Genomic DNA, 16,083 nt, shown 5'->3' on the forward strand with positions numbered 1-16,083 from the left:
TGGGATGGCATAGAGTCCAACAGGATAAACATCCTGCAAGAGAATAAAATTTAATTTATATTCTGCTTTTTGCACTTTTTTTTCAGCACTTCAAAGTGGATTACAAGATTTTAAAAGCCTTGCACATGCATAAATGGCCATTTACATGCGTAAGTGGCCCGAGTAGGAGCTACACAAACTTTAAATAGCAAGGAAGGGCGCACTAACTTTGATGTATGCGCGGCCAGAAAAAGGGGGCTGAAAAGGGGGCAGGGCATGGGCATTCCAGAGGTGGAGCCAGCACCGACACGCATAGCCTCTAATTTTCCTCTGCCAGCATGCGTAACATCCATGCACCACTTTGCTACTGTTCCTTGTTAGGCGCAGAAGAATATCAGGCAGGGGGAGAGAGAGAGAGTCTCTGCCAGATGCATTGTACAAATCAACTCCTTTTCATCACTTGTAAGGTCAAAAATTCTTTAATGAGGTCAATTTTACAATGGATACCTCTGAATGTGTCTGTAACACCAGCCACCTCCTGAAAACATCCAGAATCAATGCCCCCTTACAATGGTCCATATATAGAGTATCAGACTGAGCCTTATAAAGAATCTCTCTCTCTCTCCCCCCCCCCCCCCCCCCGATGTTCTCCTGCGCCTAACAAGGAGCAGTAGCAAAGTGGCGTGCATGTGTATGTGTGTACAGCTCCAGATTTGTGCGCATGGAGAGTATTTTATAACCTATGGGGCAGATTTTCAAAGGGTTACGTGCGTAACTTGCGCGCATAACCCCGAGAAAGTGCCCCCGCGCCTATTTTGCATAGGTTCGGCGACGCGTATGTCCCGGGGCTTTGAAAAAGGGGTGGGGCGCATGTTATAAAATCGGGCGTACGTTTGTGTGCGCCGGGTTGCGCGCACTTCTTAAAATCCGGCCCTATGTGTTTTGGAGACCGGATCTAAATGACAGCTATCTCGAAGGACTACATAATTAAAGGTTTTGGTCTCGCAGAGGGGCATCTCTGGCGGAAAAGTTTTGTGTTAGATGCCGACTGGACCTATAAATGTAACTGTAGTTCAACATGGTGGTTGAGCCCGAGTGTGTATTCTTTTTACCTTCTCCTTACTACTTTTACTATATCTAGTTTATTTTATCGGTCAAAATAAGTATCTTACTGAGACAAAAGTATATTTACAACTTTACCCAGAATTGTCTGCGAATGGAAAGCACGGGGTTTATCGCCTGCTCAGGCTCTCTGATACAAAACGCTTGGGAGTTGACAAAAATGAGTGCCCAACAGCTTTTCTGAGCATTGAAGTTGGACTGAGATCCCGAGTGACTTGGATAGAGAAAAATTACCCAAGAAGAAAGCGGTTATAAGTTGTTGATATTTCAGAAGGAAAGTAGCGTTGGAGACTGTATGGCATCGGCTGCAGTTTAAAATGATGTATGGCTGATTTATAAGAGATAACGTATTTGTGTTTAGGTGTGAAGGGGGGTGGGGGATGGCACTAGATCACAAGCAACGTGTCTCCAGCTCTTAATATGAAGAGTGTTTGGTCAAGGCTTGGAAAATTGAGGAAAACAAAGGGAGGGGAGGGGTTGGGGTTGGGGGGGGGGTAAGGGAAGAAGGGAGAGGTTGTGATACAGGGATTACGATGATAGTGGAGCAATTTGGATCTGGGATTTCAAAATAAGGGTTAAAGGACAAAGTTATTGGAATGCAGGCTGGAGCAAATTGTCAAATTTTAAATAGCAGGAATGTGAGGCAAGGCTGGGTACCACACATGATGTTGGTTTGGAAATTTATTTTTGTAGTGTTGGTTTTATTTCTCTCTTCTAATGGGTGAGATCACAAGAATTATATCCTGGAATGTTAATGGGCTTGGGTCTCCTATGAAAAGGAAAGTATAACAGCAGTTAGAGGAATAGAGCCTCTATTGCATGTATACAAGAAACCCATTTGTCCGATACGGAAAGCTCAAAACTGAAAAGAGAATGGGTGAGGTCATGTTATTTCTCTGCTGCCAAAAGTAAAAAAAAAAAAAAGAGGGGTCTCTATTCTCATAAACAAATCTATGAACCTGCCAGTAAATACAATTCTCCAAGACCCAGAAGGTAGATTTATATTCATTACTGGTACATTAAGTGGGAAGGAGGTTACTATTTGTAATCTTTACACCCCCAATGATTATGATCATGATTTTTTTTTCTCAGATACTCAAATTATTGATTCTTAATACGTGGGTCATCTCATCCTGAGTGGGGACCTAAACTATCCACATAAACCGCAGCTGGACAAATCCCACTGGTGCACAACACTGGGGAAACAATAAGGAGGAAAGGGGTTGCATTTCTGTGCCAAAAACTGAAAATGCTAGAAGTATAGAAGGTTCTTCTCCTGGAGGAGAGGAACTATATCCATGCCTCAAGGGCTGGGTGACTGGTGGACGTGAGGACTGCCTGGTAACTTGCCTGCCTGGTGTGAAAGTAGCAGACCTCATGCGTCAACTAGATAGGATTATAGACAGTGCTGGGGAGGAGCCGGCTGTTGTGGTGCAAGTGGGCACCAATGACATAGGAAAATGTGGGAGGGAGGTTCTGGAAGCAAAATTTAAGATTTTAGGTAGAAAGCTGAAATCCAGAATCTCCAGGGTAGCATTCTCTGAAATGCTCCCTGTTCCACATGCAGATCCCCAGAGGCAGGCAGAGCTCCGGAGTCTCAATGCGTGGATGAGACGATGGTGCAGGGAAAAGGGATTCAGTTTTGTAAGGAACTGGACATCCTTTTGGGGAAGGGGCAGACTTTTCTGAAAGGACAGGCTCCTTAACGAAAATGGAACCAGGCTGCTGGCGCTTACTTTCAAAAAGGAGATAGAGCCGCTTTTAAACTAGAACAAAGGGGAACGCGAACGCAGACAGTCGCTCAGCAGCACATGGATCGGAGAGAGGTATCTTCAAAGGATACTAATGATGCATTAGAATTAGGGCATCCCGACAGTGAGGTTCCAATAATAAGAAAAGTAGTCCAAGTGCCTGTAACTAAAAACTCACCTGAGCTAAAAGAAATTCTATCTTATTCCTATCAATTAAAAAGCAGAATGAAAATACAAACAAAAAACAAACTTTGAAATGTTTGTATGCTAATGCCAGAAGTCTAAGAAGTAAGATGGGAGAATTAGAATGTATAGCAGTGAATGATGACATAGACTTAATTGGCATCTCAGAGACATGGTGGAAGGAGAATAACCAATGGGACAGTGCTATACAGAGAGGAGCACCCGGGAGGCGGTGTGGAGCTTTATGTCCCGGATGGCATAGAGTCCAACAGGATAAACATCCTGCATGAGACTAAATGCAAAATTGAATCTTTATGGGTAGAAATCCCTTGTATGTCGGGGAAGACTATAGTGATAGGGGTATACTACCGTCCACCTGGTCAAGATGGTGAGACGGACAATGAAATGCTAAGAGAAATTAGGGAAGCTAACCAAATTGGTAGTGCGGTAATAATGGGAGACTTCAATTACCGGAAATATACAGAAGCAACCTTGCACATAAGCAAATCCACAAAGTCAATAGTGCAAGTAAGAGAGTGAAGTCCCATTCACTAATATACGAATTTTTATTAGACAGAACTTCTGTCTAATAAAAATTCGTATATTAGTGAATGGGACTTCACTCTCTTACTTGCACTATTGACTTTGTAGACTTCAATTACCCCAATATTGACTGGGTAAATATATCATCGGGACACGCTAGAGAGATAACATTCCTGGATGGAATTGGTTCAGGAACCGACGAGAGAGGGAGCAATTTTAGATCTAATTCTCAGTGGAGCACAGGACTTGGTGAGAGTGGTAATGGTGGTGGGGCTGCTTGGCAATAGTGGGGCTGCTTGGCAATAGTGGGGCTGCTTGGCAATAGTGATCATAATGTGGTCAAATTTGAATTAATGACTGGAAGAGGAACCGTATGCAAATCCATGGCTCTCGTGCTAAGCTTTCAAAAGGGAAACTTTGATAAAATGAGAAAAATTGTTAGAAAAAAACTGAAAGGAGCAACTACAAAAGTAAAAAATGTCCAAGAGGCATGGTCATTGTTAAAAAAAAAACAAAAAACCATTCTAGAAGCACAGTCCAGATGTATTCCACATATTAAGAAAGGTGGAAAGAAGGCAAAATGATTACCAGCATGGTTAAAAGGGGAGGTGAAAGAAGCTATTTTTTTTTTTAATTTTATTTTTATTAAGCATTTCATTTTTCCAAATGAATATTACACAGCATTATGAAATATACATATTGTTATAAAGACTTCTTAAATAAGGCAAATCATAACACATACAGCTGTGATAACCTAGAATACTCTTTATCAGAAATATTAAAGATCCTGGCAGAAATGAAAAAAGAGCAGATTACTATAGCAATACAATAACAAAGATTAGTGCCAAGAACCATATTCTTGTATTCCTCCTCCCTAGTTAACTAAGGATAATTTTGGAGTTAGGAATCCAAGTAGGAACGCAGTTGTTCCGGCAAATTGAAAACGTACCTCATATCTTGATATAATATTATACAGCGACATGGAAAGCGCAGAATGAACTTGGCCCCTCATTGGATGACTTTATCTCTCATTGAAAGAAACTCCCTTCTTCTCAGTTGAGTATTAAAAGAGATATCAGGGAAGATTCGAATAGGAGTCTGAAGCTCTGAATGTTTATGGGAACATGAGGGATAACTGGAAAGGCAGATTTCCATTAAAATGGATCAAAGGGGAAATGAAATATTTAGGAATTAAAATACCATTCAATATTAATTCCATTTACAAGGTTAATGTTAAAGCCCTTAGTTCAGGGTATGGCTAAAGTATTAATGTACTGCAGCACACTACTTCTATCTCTCACAGGCAAGATACATTTACTTAAAATGATGGAAATGTGTTTTACATTATTGCAGCACCGTGGGGAAATAACGACCCCTTTTCCCATGGCACTATGGGTGCGAAACTTTGCGGCCTGGCTGCAACCGCGGCGGGTGAAAATGCACTGCCGCGATGTGGCCGACTGCACAATTTCAGCCCCCTGCCCCCTTTTTTCGCGTGCCTTATCATTCTGCTATAAATATAGGAGAATGATGAATGTAGGCCATAGTTTTCAGGAATTACAAGAGGAATTTAAATTCTCCCACAAGGAATTCTTTGCTTATCTGCAATTGTGACACTTTTTTGTTTTGAACTCTCTAGAACCTTTTAAAGATTTAGATTCTAATAGAAGGTTGAGAGAGTTTTTTTTTGAAGGGGATAAGACAAAGAAACCATCAGTTGCGCTATTTAATAGAAGTTTGAATAACATAAAATGTATAGAGATGCTCAGAAGGCCGGGCTTTTCTCTGTCCCTGCCAGAATTCACTTACTGTTTTACTCATATACATGAGTTTATGGAAAACATGATTTTAAGAGAACGCAATATAAATTTCTGCAACAGTTTTACTTATCACAAGAAAAAGCTTGTGTACCTCAGATATATGCTTAAAAAGCAATAAAGCAGAAGGTAACTATTTCCATGGATTCTGGACTTGTCCAGAAAGACACAGGTTCTGGGCACAGATATGGGAGATTTGTACTAAAATTCTCAAGGAGCCAGTCCTGGGAGATCAAAAAATATGGATGTTTGGGATCTTGATGGAACATTTTCAGGACTAGGCTCTAGTAAAAAAAAAAAATAATAATTCATAGATAAGGTGGGTCTAATTGCGAAAAAGGTAATTTTGTCTACTTGGATAAGCAAAGATGGTCTGCAAATAGCGCATTGGCATTCCCGAATGGTAAAATTACTTACGTTTGAAAACCTGTTGGCTAAGACAGAATGAAATAAAAGATATGTTCCTATGATGGAAGTCTGGCCCAGTTTCGTAGATTTTGTTTTCTCACCTACAGTTCATAAAGACTGAAAGGCGAGAAGGCCTTGAATAAAGATATTCAGTTTATTGCGAAGGCAGATTAAACATAGCCAGATACGGAGTTGTGATCAGAGTTTGGTTTAAATATTGGTTAAGGGAGAGGTGGGTAGGAGGGAGAAAAAGAAGCCATGAGTGAAACTAAGGGTCTTTTTTTTTTCTGTATTTGTTTTATTCATTGATGTTAGTTATATGTGCCATGTTCTTACTCTACTATAGAATTCTTTTCATTTACGATTTTCATTGATTGTTTTATCTCATTGCTTTGAAAATTAATAAGTTTGAAAAAAAAGCTAACAGTATGTTAGGAATTATTAGGAAGGGAATGGTGAGTTAAATGGAGAATGTCATAATGCCTCTGTATCGCTCCATGGTCACCGCATTTCAAACAAATATATTGATGCGCTGGAGAAGGTACAGAGAAGGGCAACCACAATGATAAAGGGATTGGAACGGCTCCCCGATGAAGAAACGCTGAAGAGGTTAGAGGGCTGCTCAGCTTAGAGAAGAGACGGCTGAGGGGGGGATATAATGGAGGGCTTTAAAATCATGAAAGGACTTGAACAGGCTAATGTAAATTGGTTGTTTAGTCTTTGAGATAATACAAGGACTAAGGGGCACTCCATGAAGTTAGCATGTAGCACATTTAAAACTAATCGGAGAAAATTCTTTTTCACTCAATTTATAATTAAGCTCTGGAATTTGTTGCCAGAGGATGTGGTTAAGGCAGTTAGCTTATGTGGGTTTAAAAAATGGTTTGGACAAGGTCCTGGAGCAGAAGTCCATAAACTGCTATTAATCATGTTGACTTAGGGAATAGCCACTGCTTATTACCGGCATCAGTAGCATGGGATCTGTTTAATGTTTGGGTATTTGCCAGGTGCTTATATCTGGATTGGCCACTGTTGGAAAAGGATACTGGGCTTGATGGACTCTTGGTCTGACCCAGTATAACAACTTCTTATGTTCTTAAGTGGGGGGCAGGGAGCTCTCAAGCCTGGCAAATTGTGGGGGATGGGAAAGTTGGGGAGGCGCAGATTCATTAAGGCTTTTCTTCTATTTTATGTCTATGGAAAAAACCCTTAGTGAATCGGATCCTTGGGTAGGGCTAGGCCCCATGGTTGCCTTTGTGGGGTGAGAAGGGGGTTGGAGGAGCCCAGGGAGTCCTTGTGAATTTCTTGGTGGGCAGGAGAGGGGTTGGAGAGCCTCGGGGAGGCCATTGTTTTGGAAACTAAACAAAAATCCCTCCAGAATTTGGGGTATTTTTGTGGAAGGCCATATTCACTTTGGATGTGCTGTTTGTTTAAATACACATCCCTGATATTTTCTCTTGACCCTGCTGAGCTGCTTCCCCACTTTAGCAACATGTTGTAAATCCTGAATTTTGGTGTTGCCTGCAGCGAGAAGCATCTGGAGTGCCTGCTGACCCATTGCATTAAAGTCCCGATGCTTGTACTCGACCCTTCCCTGCCTGCCAGCATCACTTTGAAGGAGCTTCCAGCTGTCGAGCTTTCTTTTCAGTCTGCTAGTAACATATTCCATGTGGCAAAACCAAAAGATCCATCTACCAATGTTACAGTGATTGTCTTTGATACTCATAAAGAAGGTAAGAATTCAGTTTTATTTTCCCAAATTTTATGTAAAGTAGTCATTGGACTATATGTTCACTTAACATAGGTATTGAATTTCATTTTGTAGGGTGCCGCAGTTACACCAGTAGAATTTACAGTTCATTATGTTAGTTAGACGATGTAATTTGGAAGAAAGCTGGACAGGCAAGATTCACCATGGCCTTCTAGCTGGATGCTTCGGGCCTCTCTTGATTAAAGCAAGACGTTCTGCCCAGAACAAGTGGATCCTACTTTCCAGGATGGGAGGTGTACATTTGTGGATATGCATGGATCCAGCACCCTCCTCCTGACCCAGCCATGTCAGAATACTTGTGTCCTCTTCCCCCCCCCCCCCCCCCCCCCCCCCAGTGTGTCCTGAAAAGCTGGTGTGGCTAGGACACAAAACCAAAATGTTTTTGGGAGAGAGAGGCAAATAGCCTTCTTTTCCTTTGGAAAGCCAAGTGTCTTGCTTTAGGGACTTTTAAGAGTTCTGACCTGGCACTGGCCAGGGCGAGGCAGATCAGCAGAAAGATGTCCCGGCTCTCTCTGCACAGATGCCCGTGGCAGTGGCAACATATTTGTGCTTTTTGGTTTTTTTTCCTTTTCTATTTCTGCCCCAGCATTTTCTTCTTCCTCTCTTTGGGCTTCCAATTCAATCTGCTATTTCTCTCTCTCTCTCTCTCTCTCCAAACTCGACCCAGTTATTGTTGCAACAGTGCTTGGCCAGGAACCACAAACTTTGGCTCCGTCTGCAACCTAGCTAAGGCCTCTTTAAGTGTGGCCACTAGGTGTCACTTTTGAGTGATTGGTTGAGATTCCTTTCCCTCTTGTCTCCCAGGGACCATGAAGACAGCCTCCACAGTATCCCCAGTCTTGGCCCAGGAATCGAACCAGGGTCCTTCAGATAGCACTTGCCGCTGAGCCACTGGGCTCCACCCTGTGTTGTTTACATAGCAGTATGTACTAGCCAGCCACAGAACCGGTTCTGGCAGTAACTCGGCAGGGAGCATTGTCCCACTGTTTCAGCACAAGGGATACCTGTTGCGCTCGGCTTGCTAGATAAGCATGAGAGAAAATAAGCATATGTGGAAGGAGCAGGGTGAGTTAGTCTGGTAAAAAGATGGCCTGGTGCTCTCTGCACGCATACATGTGTTACACTGGTACAATCACGACAGTACTGGACATTAGGGGGCTGCCACTAGAGAGGGGTTCCCATACCAGGTCAGTTACTGTCCTCGCTCCAGGTCTGCCAACGAGAGCAATTTGTGATGGTGAATGTTAATGTGTGAACTGGGAACACTGGCTCATTTCATTTGGGCCACTGGTGATAACAGTTAGTGATGAATGACCAGAGTTGCATTCAAATCATTGAGCTGTTGTGGCAGTAGTATATCTCTGCCTTACTATAGGAAGCCAACAAAATTTCTTTATTTCATCTTTTGGAATGAGGTTTTTACTTGTCCTTGGTGTTTTGTTTGGTTTTAAACTTTTACTAGGAGTGTGTTGATTTTTTTTTTTTTTTTAAACTGGTCTGTTTTACACCATTGCTTTCTCTGGGAAAAAGACTCCTGACTTAATGTAGATAACATAAACAGGTGCCACCAGTCATTTTAAAAAGCTGATTCTGTCTTAGTAAACTAGTAGATGATGGCAGAGGTCAGGGGCGGATTGGCCTATCGGGGGATCGGGCATCCCCCGGTGGGCCGGTCGCTCTGGTCACATGGTCTGCCGAGCGCGGCTGCCTGGGTGGAAAATCCCTGGGCCGATCTTTACCCGGAATCCACCCCTGGCAGAGGAGGACTGGTTAGCGCATTCAGTCTGTCCGGTCGTCTTCATATCTGGTTCTCTACCCCTTTGGGTAGACAAATCTATAAATTCCCTTACATAAACTAACACCAGCTTCCCCCATATTCTTTACTTGCCCTCTCAACCCTGTTCTTTCCTCTGCCTTTGGTGCCTATTGTGCAGATTGTTAAAAAATACCATCCTAGAAGCACAGTCCAGATGTATTCCACACATTAAGAAAGGTGAAAAGAAGGGAAAATGATTACTGGCATGGTTAAAAGGGGAGGTGAAAGAAGCTATTTCAGCCAAAAGATCTTCATTCAAAAATTGGAAGAAGGATCAAACAGAAGAAAATAGGATAATGCATAAACGTTGGCAAGTTAAATGTAAGACATTGATAAGACAGGCTAAGAGAGAATTTGAAAAGAAGTTGGCCGTAGAGGCAAAAACTCAAACAGAAGAAAATAGGATAATGCATAAACGTTGGCAAGTTAAATGTAAGACATTGATAAGACAGGCTAAGAGAGAATTTGAAAAGAAGTTGGCCGTAGAGGCAAAAACTCACAGTAAAAACATTTAAAAATATATCCGAAGCAGAAAAGCCTGTGAGGGAGTCAGTTGGACCATTAGATGGTCGAGGAGTTAAAGGGGCACTTAGAGAAGATAAGGCCATCGCGGAAAGATTAAATGATTTCTTTGCTTCAGTGTTTACTGAAGAGGATGTTGGGGAGGTACCCGTAATGGAGAAGGTTTTCATGGGTAATGATTCAGATGGACTGAACCAAATCACGGTGAACCTAGAAGATGTGGTAGACCTGATTGACAAACTAAGAGTAGTAAATCACCTGGACCGGATGATATACACCCCAGAGTTCTGAAGGAACTCAAAAATGAAATTTCAGACCTATTAGTAAAAATTTGTAACCTATCATTAAAATCATCCATTGTACCTGAAGACTGGAGGATAGCAAATGTAACCCCAATATTTAAAAAGGGCTCCAGGGACGACCGGTTAGCCTGACTTCAGTGCCAGGAAAAATAGTGGAAAGTGTTCTAAACATCAAAATCACAGAACATATAGAAAGACATGGTTTAATGGAACAAAGTCAGCATGGCTTTACCCAGGGCAAGTCTTGCCTCACAAATCTGCTTCACTTTTTTGAAGGAGTTAATAAACATGTGGATAAAGGTGAACCGGTAGATGTAGTGTACTTGGATTTTCAGAAGGTGTTTGACGAAGTTCCTCATGAGAGGCTTCTAGGAAAAGTAAAAAGTCATGGGATAGGTGGCAATATCCTTTCGTGGATTACAAACTGGCTAAAAGACAGGAAACAGAGAGTAGGATTAAATGGACAATTTTCTCAGTGGAAGGGAGTGAGAGGTGGAGTGCTTCAGGGATCTGTATTGGGACCCTTACTTTTCAATATATTTATAAATGATCTGGAAAGAAATATGACGAGTGAGGTAATCAAATTTGCAGATGATACAAAATTGTTCAGAGTAGTTAAATCACAAGCAGATTGTGATAAATTGCAGGAAGATCTTGTGAGGCTGGAAAATTGGGCATCAAAATGGCAGATGAAATTTAATGTGGATAAGTGCAAGGTGATGCATATAGGGAAAAATAACCCATGCTATAGTTACACAATGTTAAGTTCCATATTAGGTGCTACTAGGCGTTGTAGTGGATAACACATTGAAATTGTCTGTTCAGTGTGCTGTGGCAGTCAAAAAAGCAAACAGAATGTTGGGAATGGTGAATAAAACGGAAAATGTCATGCCTCTGTATCGCTCCATGGTGAGACTGCACCTTGAATACTGTGTACAATTCTGGTCGCCGAATCTCAAAAAAGATATAATTGCGATGGAGAAGGTACAGAGAGAGGCTACCAAAATGATAAGGGGAATCGAACAGCTCCCCTATGAGGAACAACTAAAGAGGTTAGGACTTTTCAGCATGGAGAAGAGACAGCTGAGGGGGGATATGATAGAGGTGTTTAAAATCATGAGAGGTCTAGAACGGGTAGATGTGAAACAGTTATTTACTCTTTCGGATAATAGAAAGACTAGGGGGCACTCCATGAAGTTAGCGTGTGGCACATTTAAAACTAATCGGAGAAAGTTCTTTTTCATTCAACGCACAATTAAACTCTGGAATTTGTTGCCAGAGGATGTCGTTAGTGCAGTTAGTATAGCTGTGTTTAAAAAAGGTTTGGATAAGTTTTTGGAGGAGAAGTCCATTAACTGCTATTAATCAAGTTTACTTAGGGAAAAGCCACTGCTATTACTAGCAATGGTAACATGGAATGGACAGTTTTTGGGTACTTGCCAGGTTCTTATGGCCTAGATTGGCCACTGTTGGAAACAGGATGCTGTGCTTGATGGACCCTCGGTCTGACCCAGTATGGAATGTTCTTATGTTCCCAGATAGGGCAAGAGGCTGCCCGTTGCCCACTTAGTACTGCCCTTGCAAAGGCTGTGTCCTCCCGTACCTGGACATCCAGGTGGTAGAACCTGGAGAAGGTGTGTATGGAGGACCGTGTCGCCGCTCGACAGATCTCGGCGGGCGACAGCAGCTTGGTTTCCGCCCAGGATACTGCCTGGGCCCTCCTTGAATGAGCTTTAACTGATAGAGGCAAGAGCTTCCCTGCCTCTATGTAAGCTGCCTTGATTACGTCTTTGATCCAGTGGGCTATGGTGGCCCACGAGGCCACTTCCCCTTGTTTCTTCCCGCTGTGAAGGACGAATGGGTGGTCCGTCTTTCGTACAGATTCTTTCCAGGTACTGGACTAGGAGTCTGCCGACATTTAGATGGCAAAGGAGGCGTGAGTCTTCCGAGTCCTTATGTTCGTCTGGAGATGTAGTGATATGGTTTGGTTCAGGTGAAACCGAGAAACCACTTTTGGTAGAAAGGAGGGGACAGTGCGCAGCTGTATGGCTCCGGGTGTGAAACTGAGGAACGGTTCCCGACAGGATAGCGCTTGAAGTTCAGAGATACGACAAGCTGAACATATTGCCACCAAGAAGGCTGTTTCCAAGATCAGGAGCCATAGTGACAGGCCGCGTGTTGGTCTGAAGGAAGTTCCCGCTAGGAAGTCTAGTACTAGATTGAGATTCCATAGGGGCTCCGGCCACTTTAGGGGTGGTTGGATTTGTTTGACCCCTTTCAGGAAGCGAGTGACATCTGGATGGGTTGATAGTCTGATGCCCTCCAATTTGGCTCTGCAGCAGGCCAGGGTGGCAACTTGAACCTTGAGAGAGTTGAGGGACAGCCCTTTCATCAAGCCATCCTGCAGGAATTCCAGGATCATGGTGATTTTGACTGTTCGCGGAAGGAGCCTGCGGTCCTTGCACCAGGCTTCAAATACTCTCTAGATCTGTATGTAAGCCAGTGATGTGGATAATTTGCGCGCTCGAAGTAGGGTGTCAATCACTGCCTTGGAGTAGCCGTTCTTCTTCAGGCGAGTCCTTTCAAGGGCCAGACTGTAAGACAGAATCAAGTCGGATCTTCGTGGAGGATCGGATTCTGTCGGAGAAGGCCCCCCTGTGTGGAGGTAGGCACAGAGGGTTCCCCGCAAGTAATCTTCACATGTCTGCGTACCATGGTCTTCTTGGCCAGTCCAGGGCCACTAGAAGGACTAGTCCCCTGTGGTGTTCTATCTTGCGGATGCCCATTAGTGGCCATCGAGGGAAGGCGTACAGTAGGGCTTCCTGTGGCCAGGTCTGGACGAGAGTGTCGATTCCCCTGGACTGTGGTTCTTGTCTGCAGCTGAAGAACTTGGGAACTTGGGCGTTGGAATGAGTTGCCAGAAGGTCCATGCTGAGAGTCTCCAGCGATTTACTATTAGTTGGAAGGCTGTGGTCGACAGCGTCCATTCCCCTGGCTCTAGGCTCTCTCTGCTTAAGTAGTCCGCAGACACATTGTCTTTTCCTGCTGTGTGGGAGACTGAAATCCCTTGCAGGTTTAGTTCCACCCAAGCCATGAGAGGGTCTATTTCCAGGGACACCTGCTGGCTCGTGGTTCCTCCCTGGCGGTTGATATAGGCCATGGTTGTGGCGTTGTCGGACATGACCAACTGCCTCGCCCTGGAGTCTGTGACTGAATCGTAGGCAGGCTAGCCTGACTGCTCGAGCTTCCAGGTGGTTTATGTTCCATCCCGCCTCTTCCTCATTCCATTGTCCCTGGGCCATCAGGCCCTGACAGTGGGCTCCCCACCCTCGCAGGCTCGCATCCGTGGTGAGCAAGGTCCAGTTCAGTGGGGATAGGTTTACTCCTTTGCTCAGGTGGTCTTCCTATAGCCACCATTGAAACTGCTTCCGGACCTCTGCTGGTATGTGGAGGTGGATGGAGTAGTTCTGGGACACTGGATTCCATCGTGAAAGTAGGGAGCACTGTAACAGTCGCATGTGGGCCCTTGCCCATGAAATGACTTCCAGGGTTGATGTCATGAGGCCGAGGACCTGAATGTAGTCCCATACCTTGGGGCAAGCATAGGCCAGCAGTTTTCACAGCTGAACCATCAGTTTCCTTCTCCTTGGAGGGGGAAGGAAGACCTTGTCCTGTTTGGTGTTGAATTGGACTCCCAGGTACTCTAGTAACTGGGAGGGCTGTAGGGAGCTCTTGGCTGTGTTGACGACCCAACTGAATTCCTGCAGCAGGTGGTCACCTGGTGACTCTCCTCCAGGGACTTTGCCCTGATCAGCCAATCGTCCAGGTAAGGATGTACCAGGATTCCTTCCTTTCTCAGTGTTGTCGCCACTACCACCATGGAATAGTGGCCAGTATTTTGTTGGGGCGTGGGCATCGGGGTTATCACCTTTAGGCTGAGTAGTCTTGCTAATGTTGTTTCCACTGTCTTCCTCTTGGAGTGGGTGTGGCATGGTGATCTCATAAATTTGTCTCGAGGGATGCTGTGCAATTCCAGAGAGTATCCTTCTCGAATGATGGTTAGGACCCACTTGTCCGATGTTATCTCGACCCATCTTTGGTAAAAGAAGGTAAGAAAGTCTGCCCCCTATGTCTTCTTCCTGTGGATGGGTCTGCTGTTTCTCACTGTGGGGTATGGCCGGGACCTGTCCCTGAGCCTGCTCCCCTCTTAGTGTGTTTGTTCCGAAAGGACTGAGACCTTCCTAAGGGGTGAGGTGCTTGGTAGTGTGTGTTCTTGTAAGGTCTAAAGCGCTGTGTTCCTCTGCCCTTGTTTCTTTGGAGGGAGGAGTGCTGACTTCTCTTGTTCCTATCTTCCGGTAGTCGAGGTACTGGAGATTCGCCCATTTGTTGGATAACTTTTCCAATTCGCTTCCGAACAAGAGAGATCCTTTAAAAGGCATTCTTGTGAGGTTCGCTTTGGAGGTCGCGTCGGCTGACCAGTTCCTGGAGCCACAGTTGTCTTCTGGCTGCCACTGCCGAGGCGACGCTCCTGGCTGAGGTGCGCACTAGGTCTGATGTAGCATCTGTGAGGAAGGAAACTGCAGGCTCCATTATTTCACAGGGCATGATTCCGTCTCTGGAGAGGAGCAAGCAGGACTGTGCCACCACAGTGCAGCAGGAAGCAATCTGCAAGGCCATTGCTGCTACATCAAAGGACTGTTTGAGATGTATTCCAGACGTCTGTCCTGGGCATCCCTTCAGTGCCGCTCCTCCCTCGACGGGGATGGTCGTACACTTAGAAATTGCGCAGACCATAGCATCCACTTTTGGGAAACGTAAAAGTTCCTTTGCCGTGGGTTCCAGAGGGTATAGGGCTTCTAGGGCGCACCCCCCTTTGAAGCTGGCCTCTGGGGCATTCCATTCCAGGTCAATCAGTTGCCGGATGGTTTCCAACAAAGGAAAATAGCATGAGGCCTGACGGAGGGACATTTGGTTCCGCTGTAGGGTCCGCACCCGGAATGCCCAGCGTCTTCAGAGTCTGGGACACGAGTGCTGGTAATTTATCTTTGTGGAAGAGACGCAGCATGGTCCAGTATGGCTCCATCCCTGGGGGGATTTCTCCTTCCTCCAGGGAGTCGGTCTCGGCATCCGAGGTGTCCATATCTCCAAGGTTCTTGGTTAGGAGAGGCATTTCTTGATGAGCCCTGGAGGTGCTGGGAAGGTCTTGTGCTTCTGGCAGGGGTTGAGGCTGGGACACGGCAGGGGCTGGTTGAGCCTGGATAAAGGTTTGCAGCCCTTTGAAGAATTCCACCCAGGAGAAGGTCCCTGGGTCCATGTTAACCCCTGGTGGGGCTGTGGAGGAGGACCCAGAGGTGCCTGCCTGTGGGGGCAACAAGTTAGAGATACATAGATCCGGGGTACAATCATCAGTGGATCCGGATCCCTGTACTGGCTGTAGGGGGCCTTGCTTTGGTTCCCCCTGGGCCTCTTTGCACTGCTGGCATAGGCAGGAGTCCACTTCAGGTTGTGCAGCTCTCAGGTGGCAGACTGGGCAGAGGGCTTGTCCCTTGGCCCCTTTTGGCCGGCGGTGCCATGGTTTGTGCACGTAGCTGGCTTAAAACTCGGCTGTGCACGTAGGTGTGCGCGCGGATACGCTTGGTTGTGCATTCCGAGTACACAGAGGCTGCGCACGCGGGCTACGAAATTTATGCGCCTGGCCCAGTTATGGGTGTCGTTGTGCGCACCGCTGTGCACACAGCTCAGATGTGCAGACAATGCAGCAGCCAAGGGGGGAAGATGGCGTCGATGATCCCGCTGGCAAGATGCCCCCTCCCCTCCCCCCGGAGGGTCTCCACGTGTGTGGACCCTCATACAGAATCGGGGACTAGCT

General features: G+C 45.2%; 1 protein-coding gene across 4 annotated transcripts in view; it reads left to right on the plus strand.

Moving 5' to 3' along the window:
• Positions 1 to 16,083, plus strand: part of LOC115090512 (synaptonemal complex protein 3-like) — a 189,151-nt gene that overhangs the window by 27,650 nt on the left and 145,418 nt on the right. For all 4 annotated transcript variants that reach the window (XM_029599706.1, XM_029599704.1, XM_029599705.1 and 1 more), the window contains exon 5: positions 7,331 to 7,536. In XM_029599706.1, coding sequence (XP_029455566.1) covers positions 7,331 to 7,536 — 206 coding nt within the window. The remainder of the gene's footprint in view (positions 1 to 7,330; positions 7,537 to 16,083) is intronic.

This window comes from Rhinatrema bivittatum, chromosome 4, assembly GCF_901001135.1.
Source record: "Rhinatrema bivittatum chromosome 4, aRhiBiv1.1, whole genome shotgun sequence".
NCBI lineage: Eukaryota > Metazoa > Chordata > Amphibia > Gymnophiona > Rhinatrematidae > Rhinatrema > Rhinatrema bivittatum.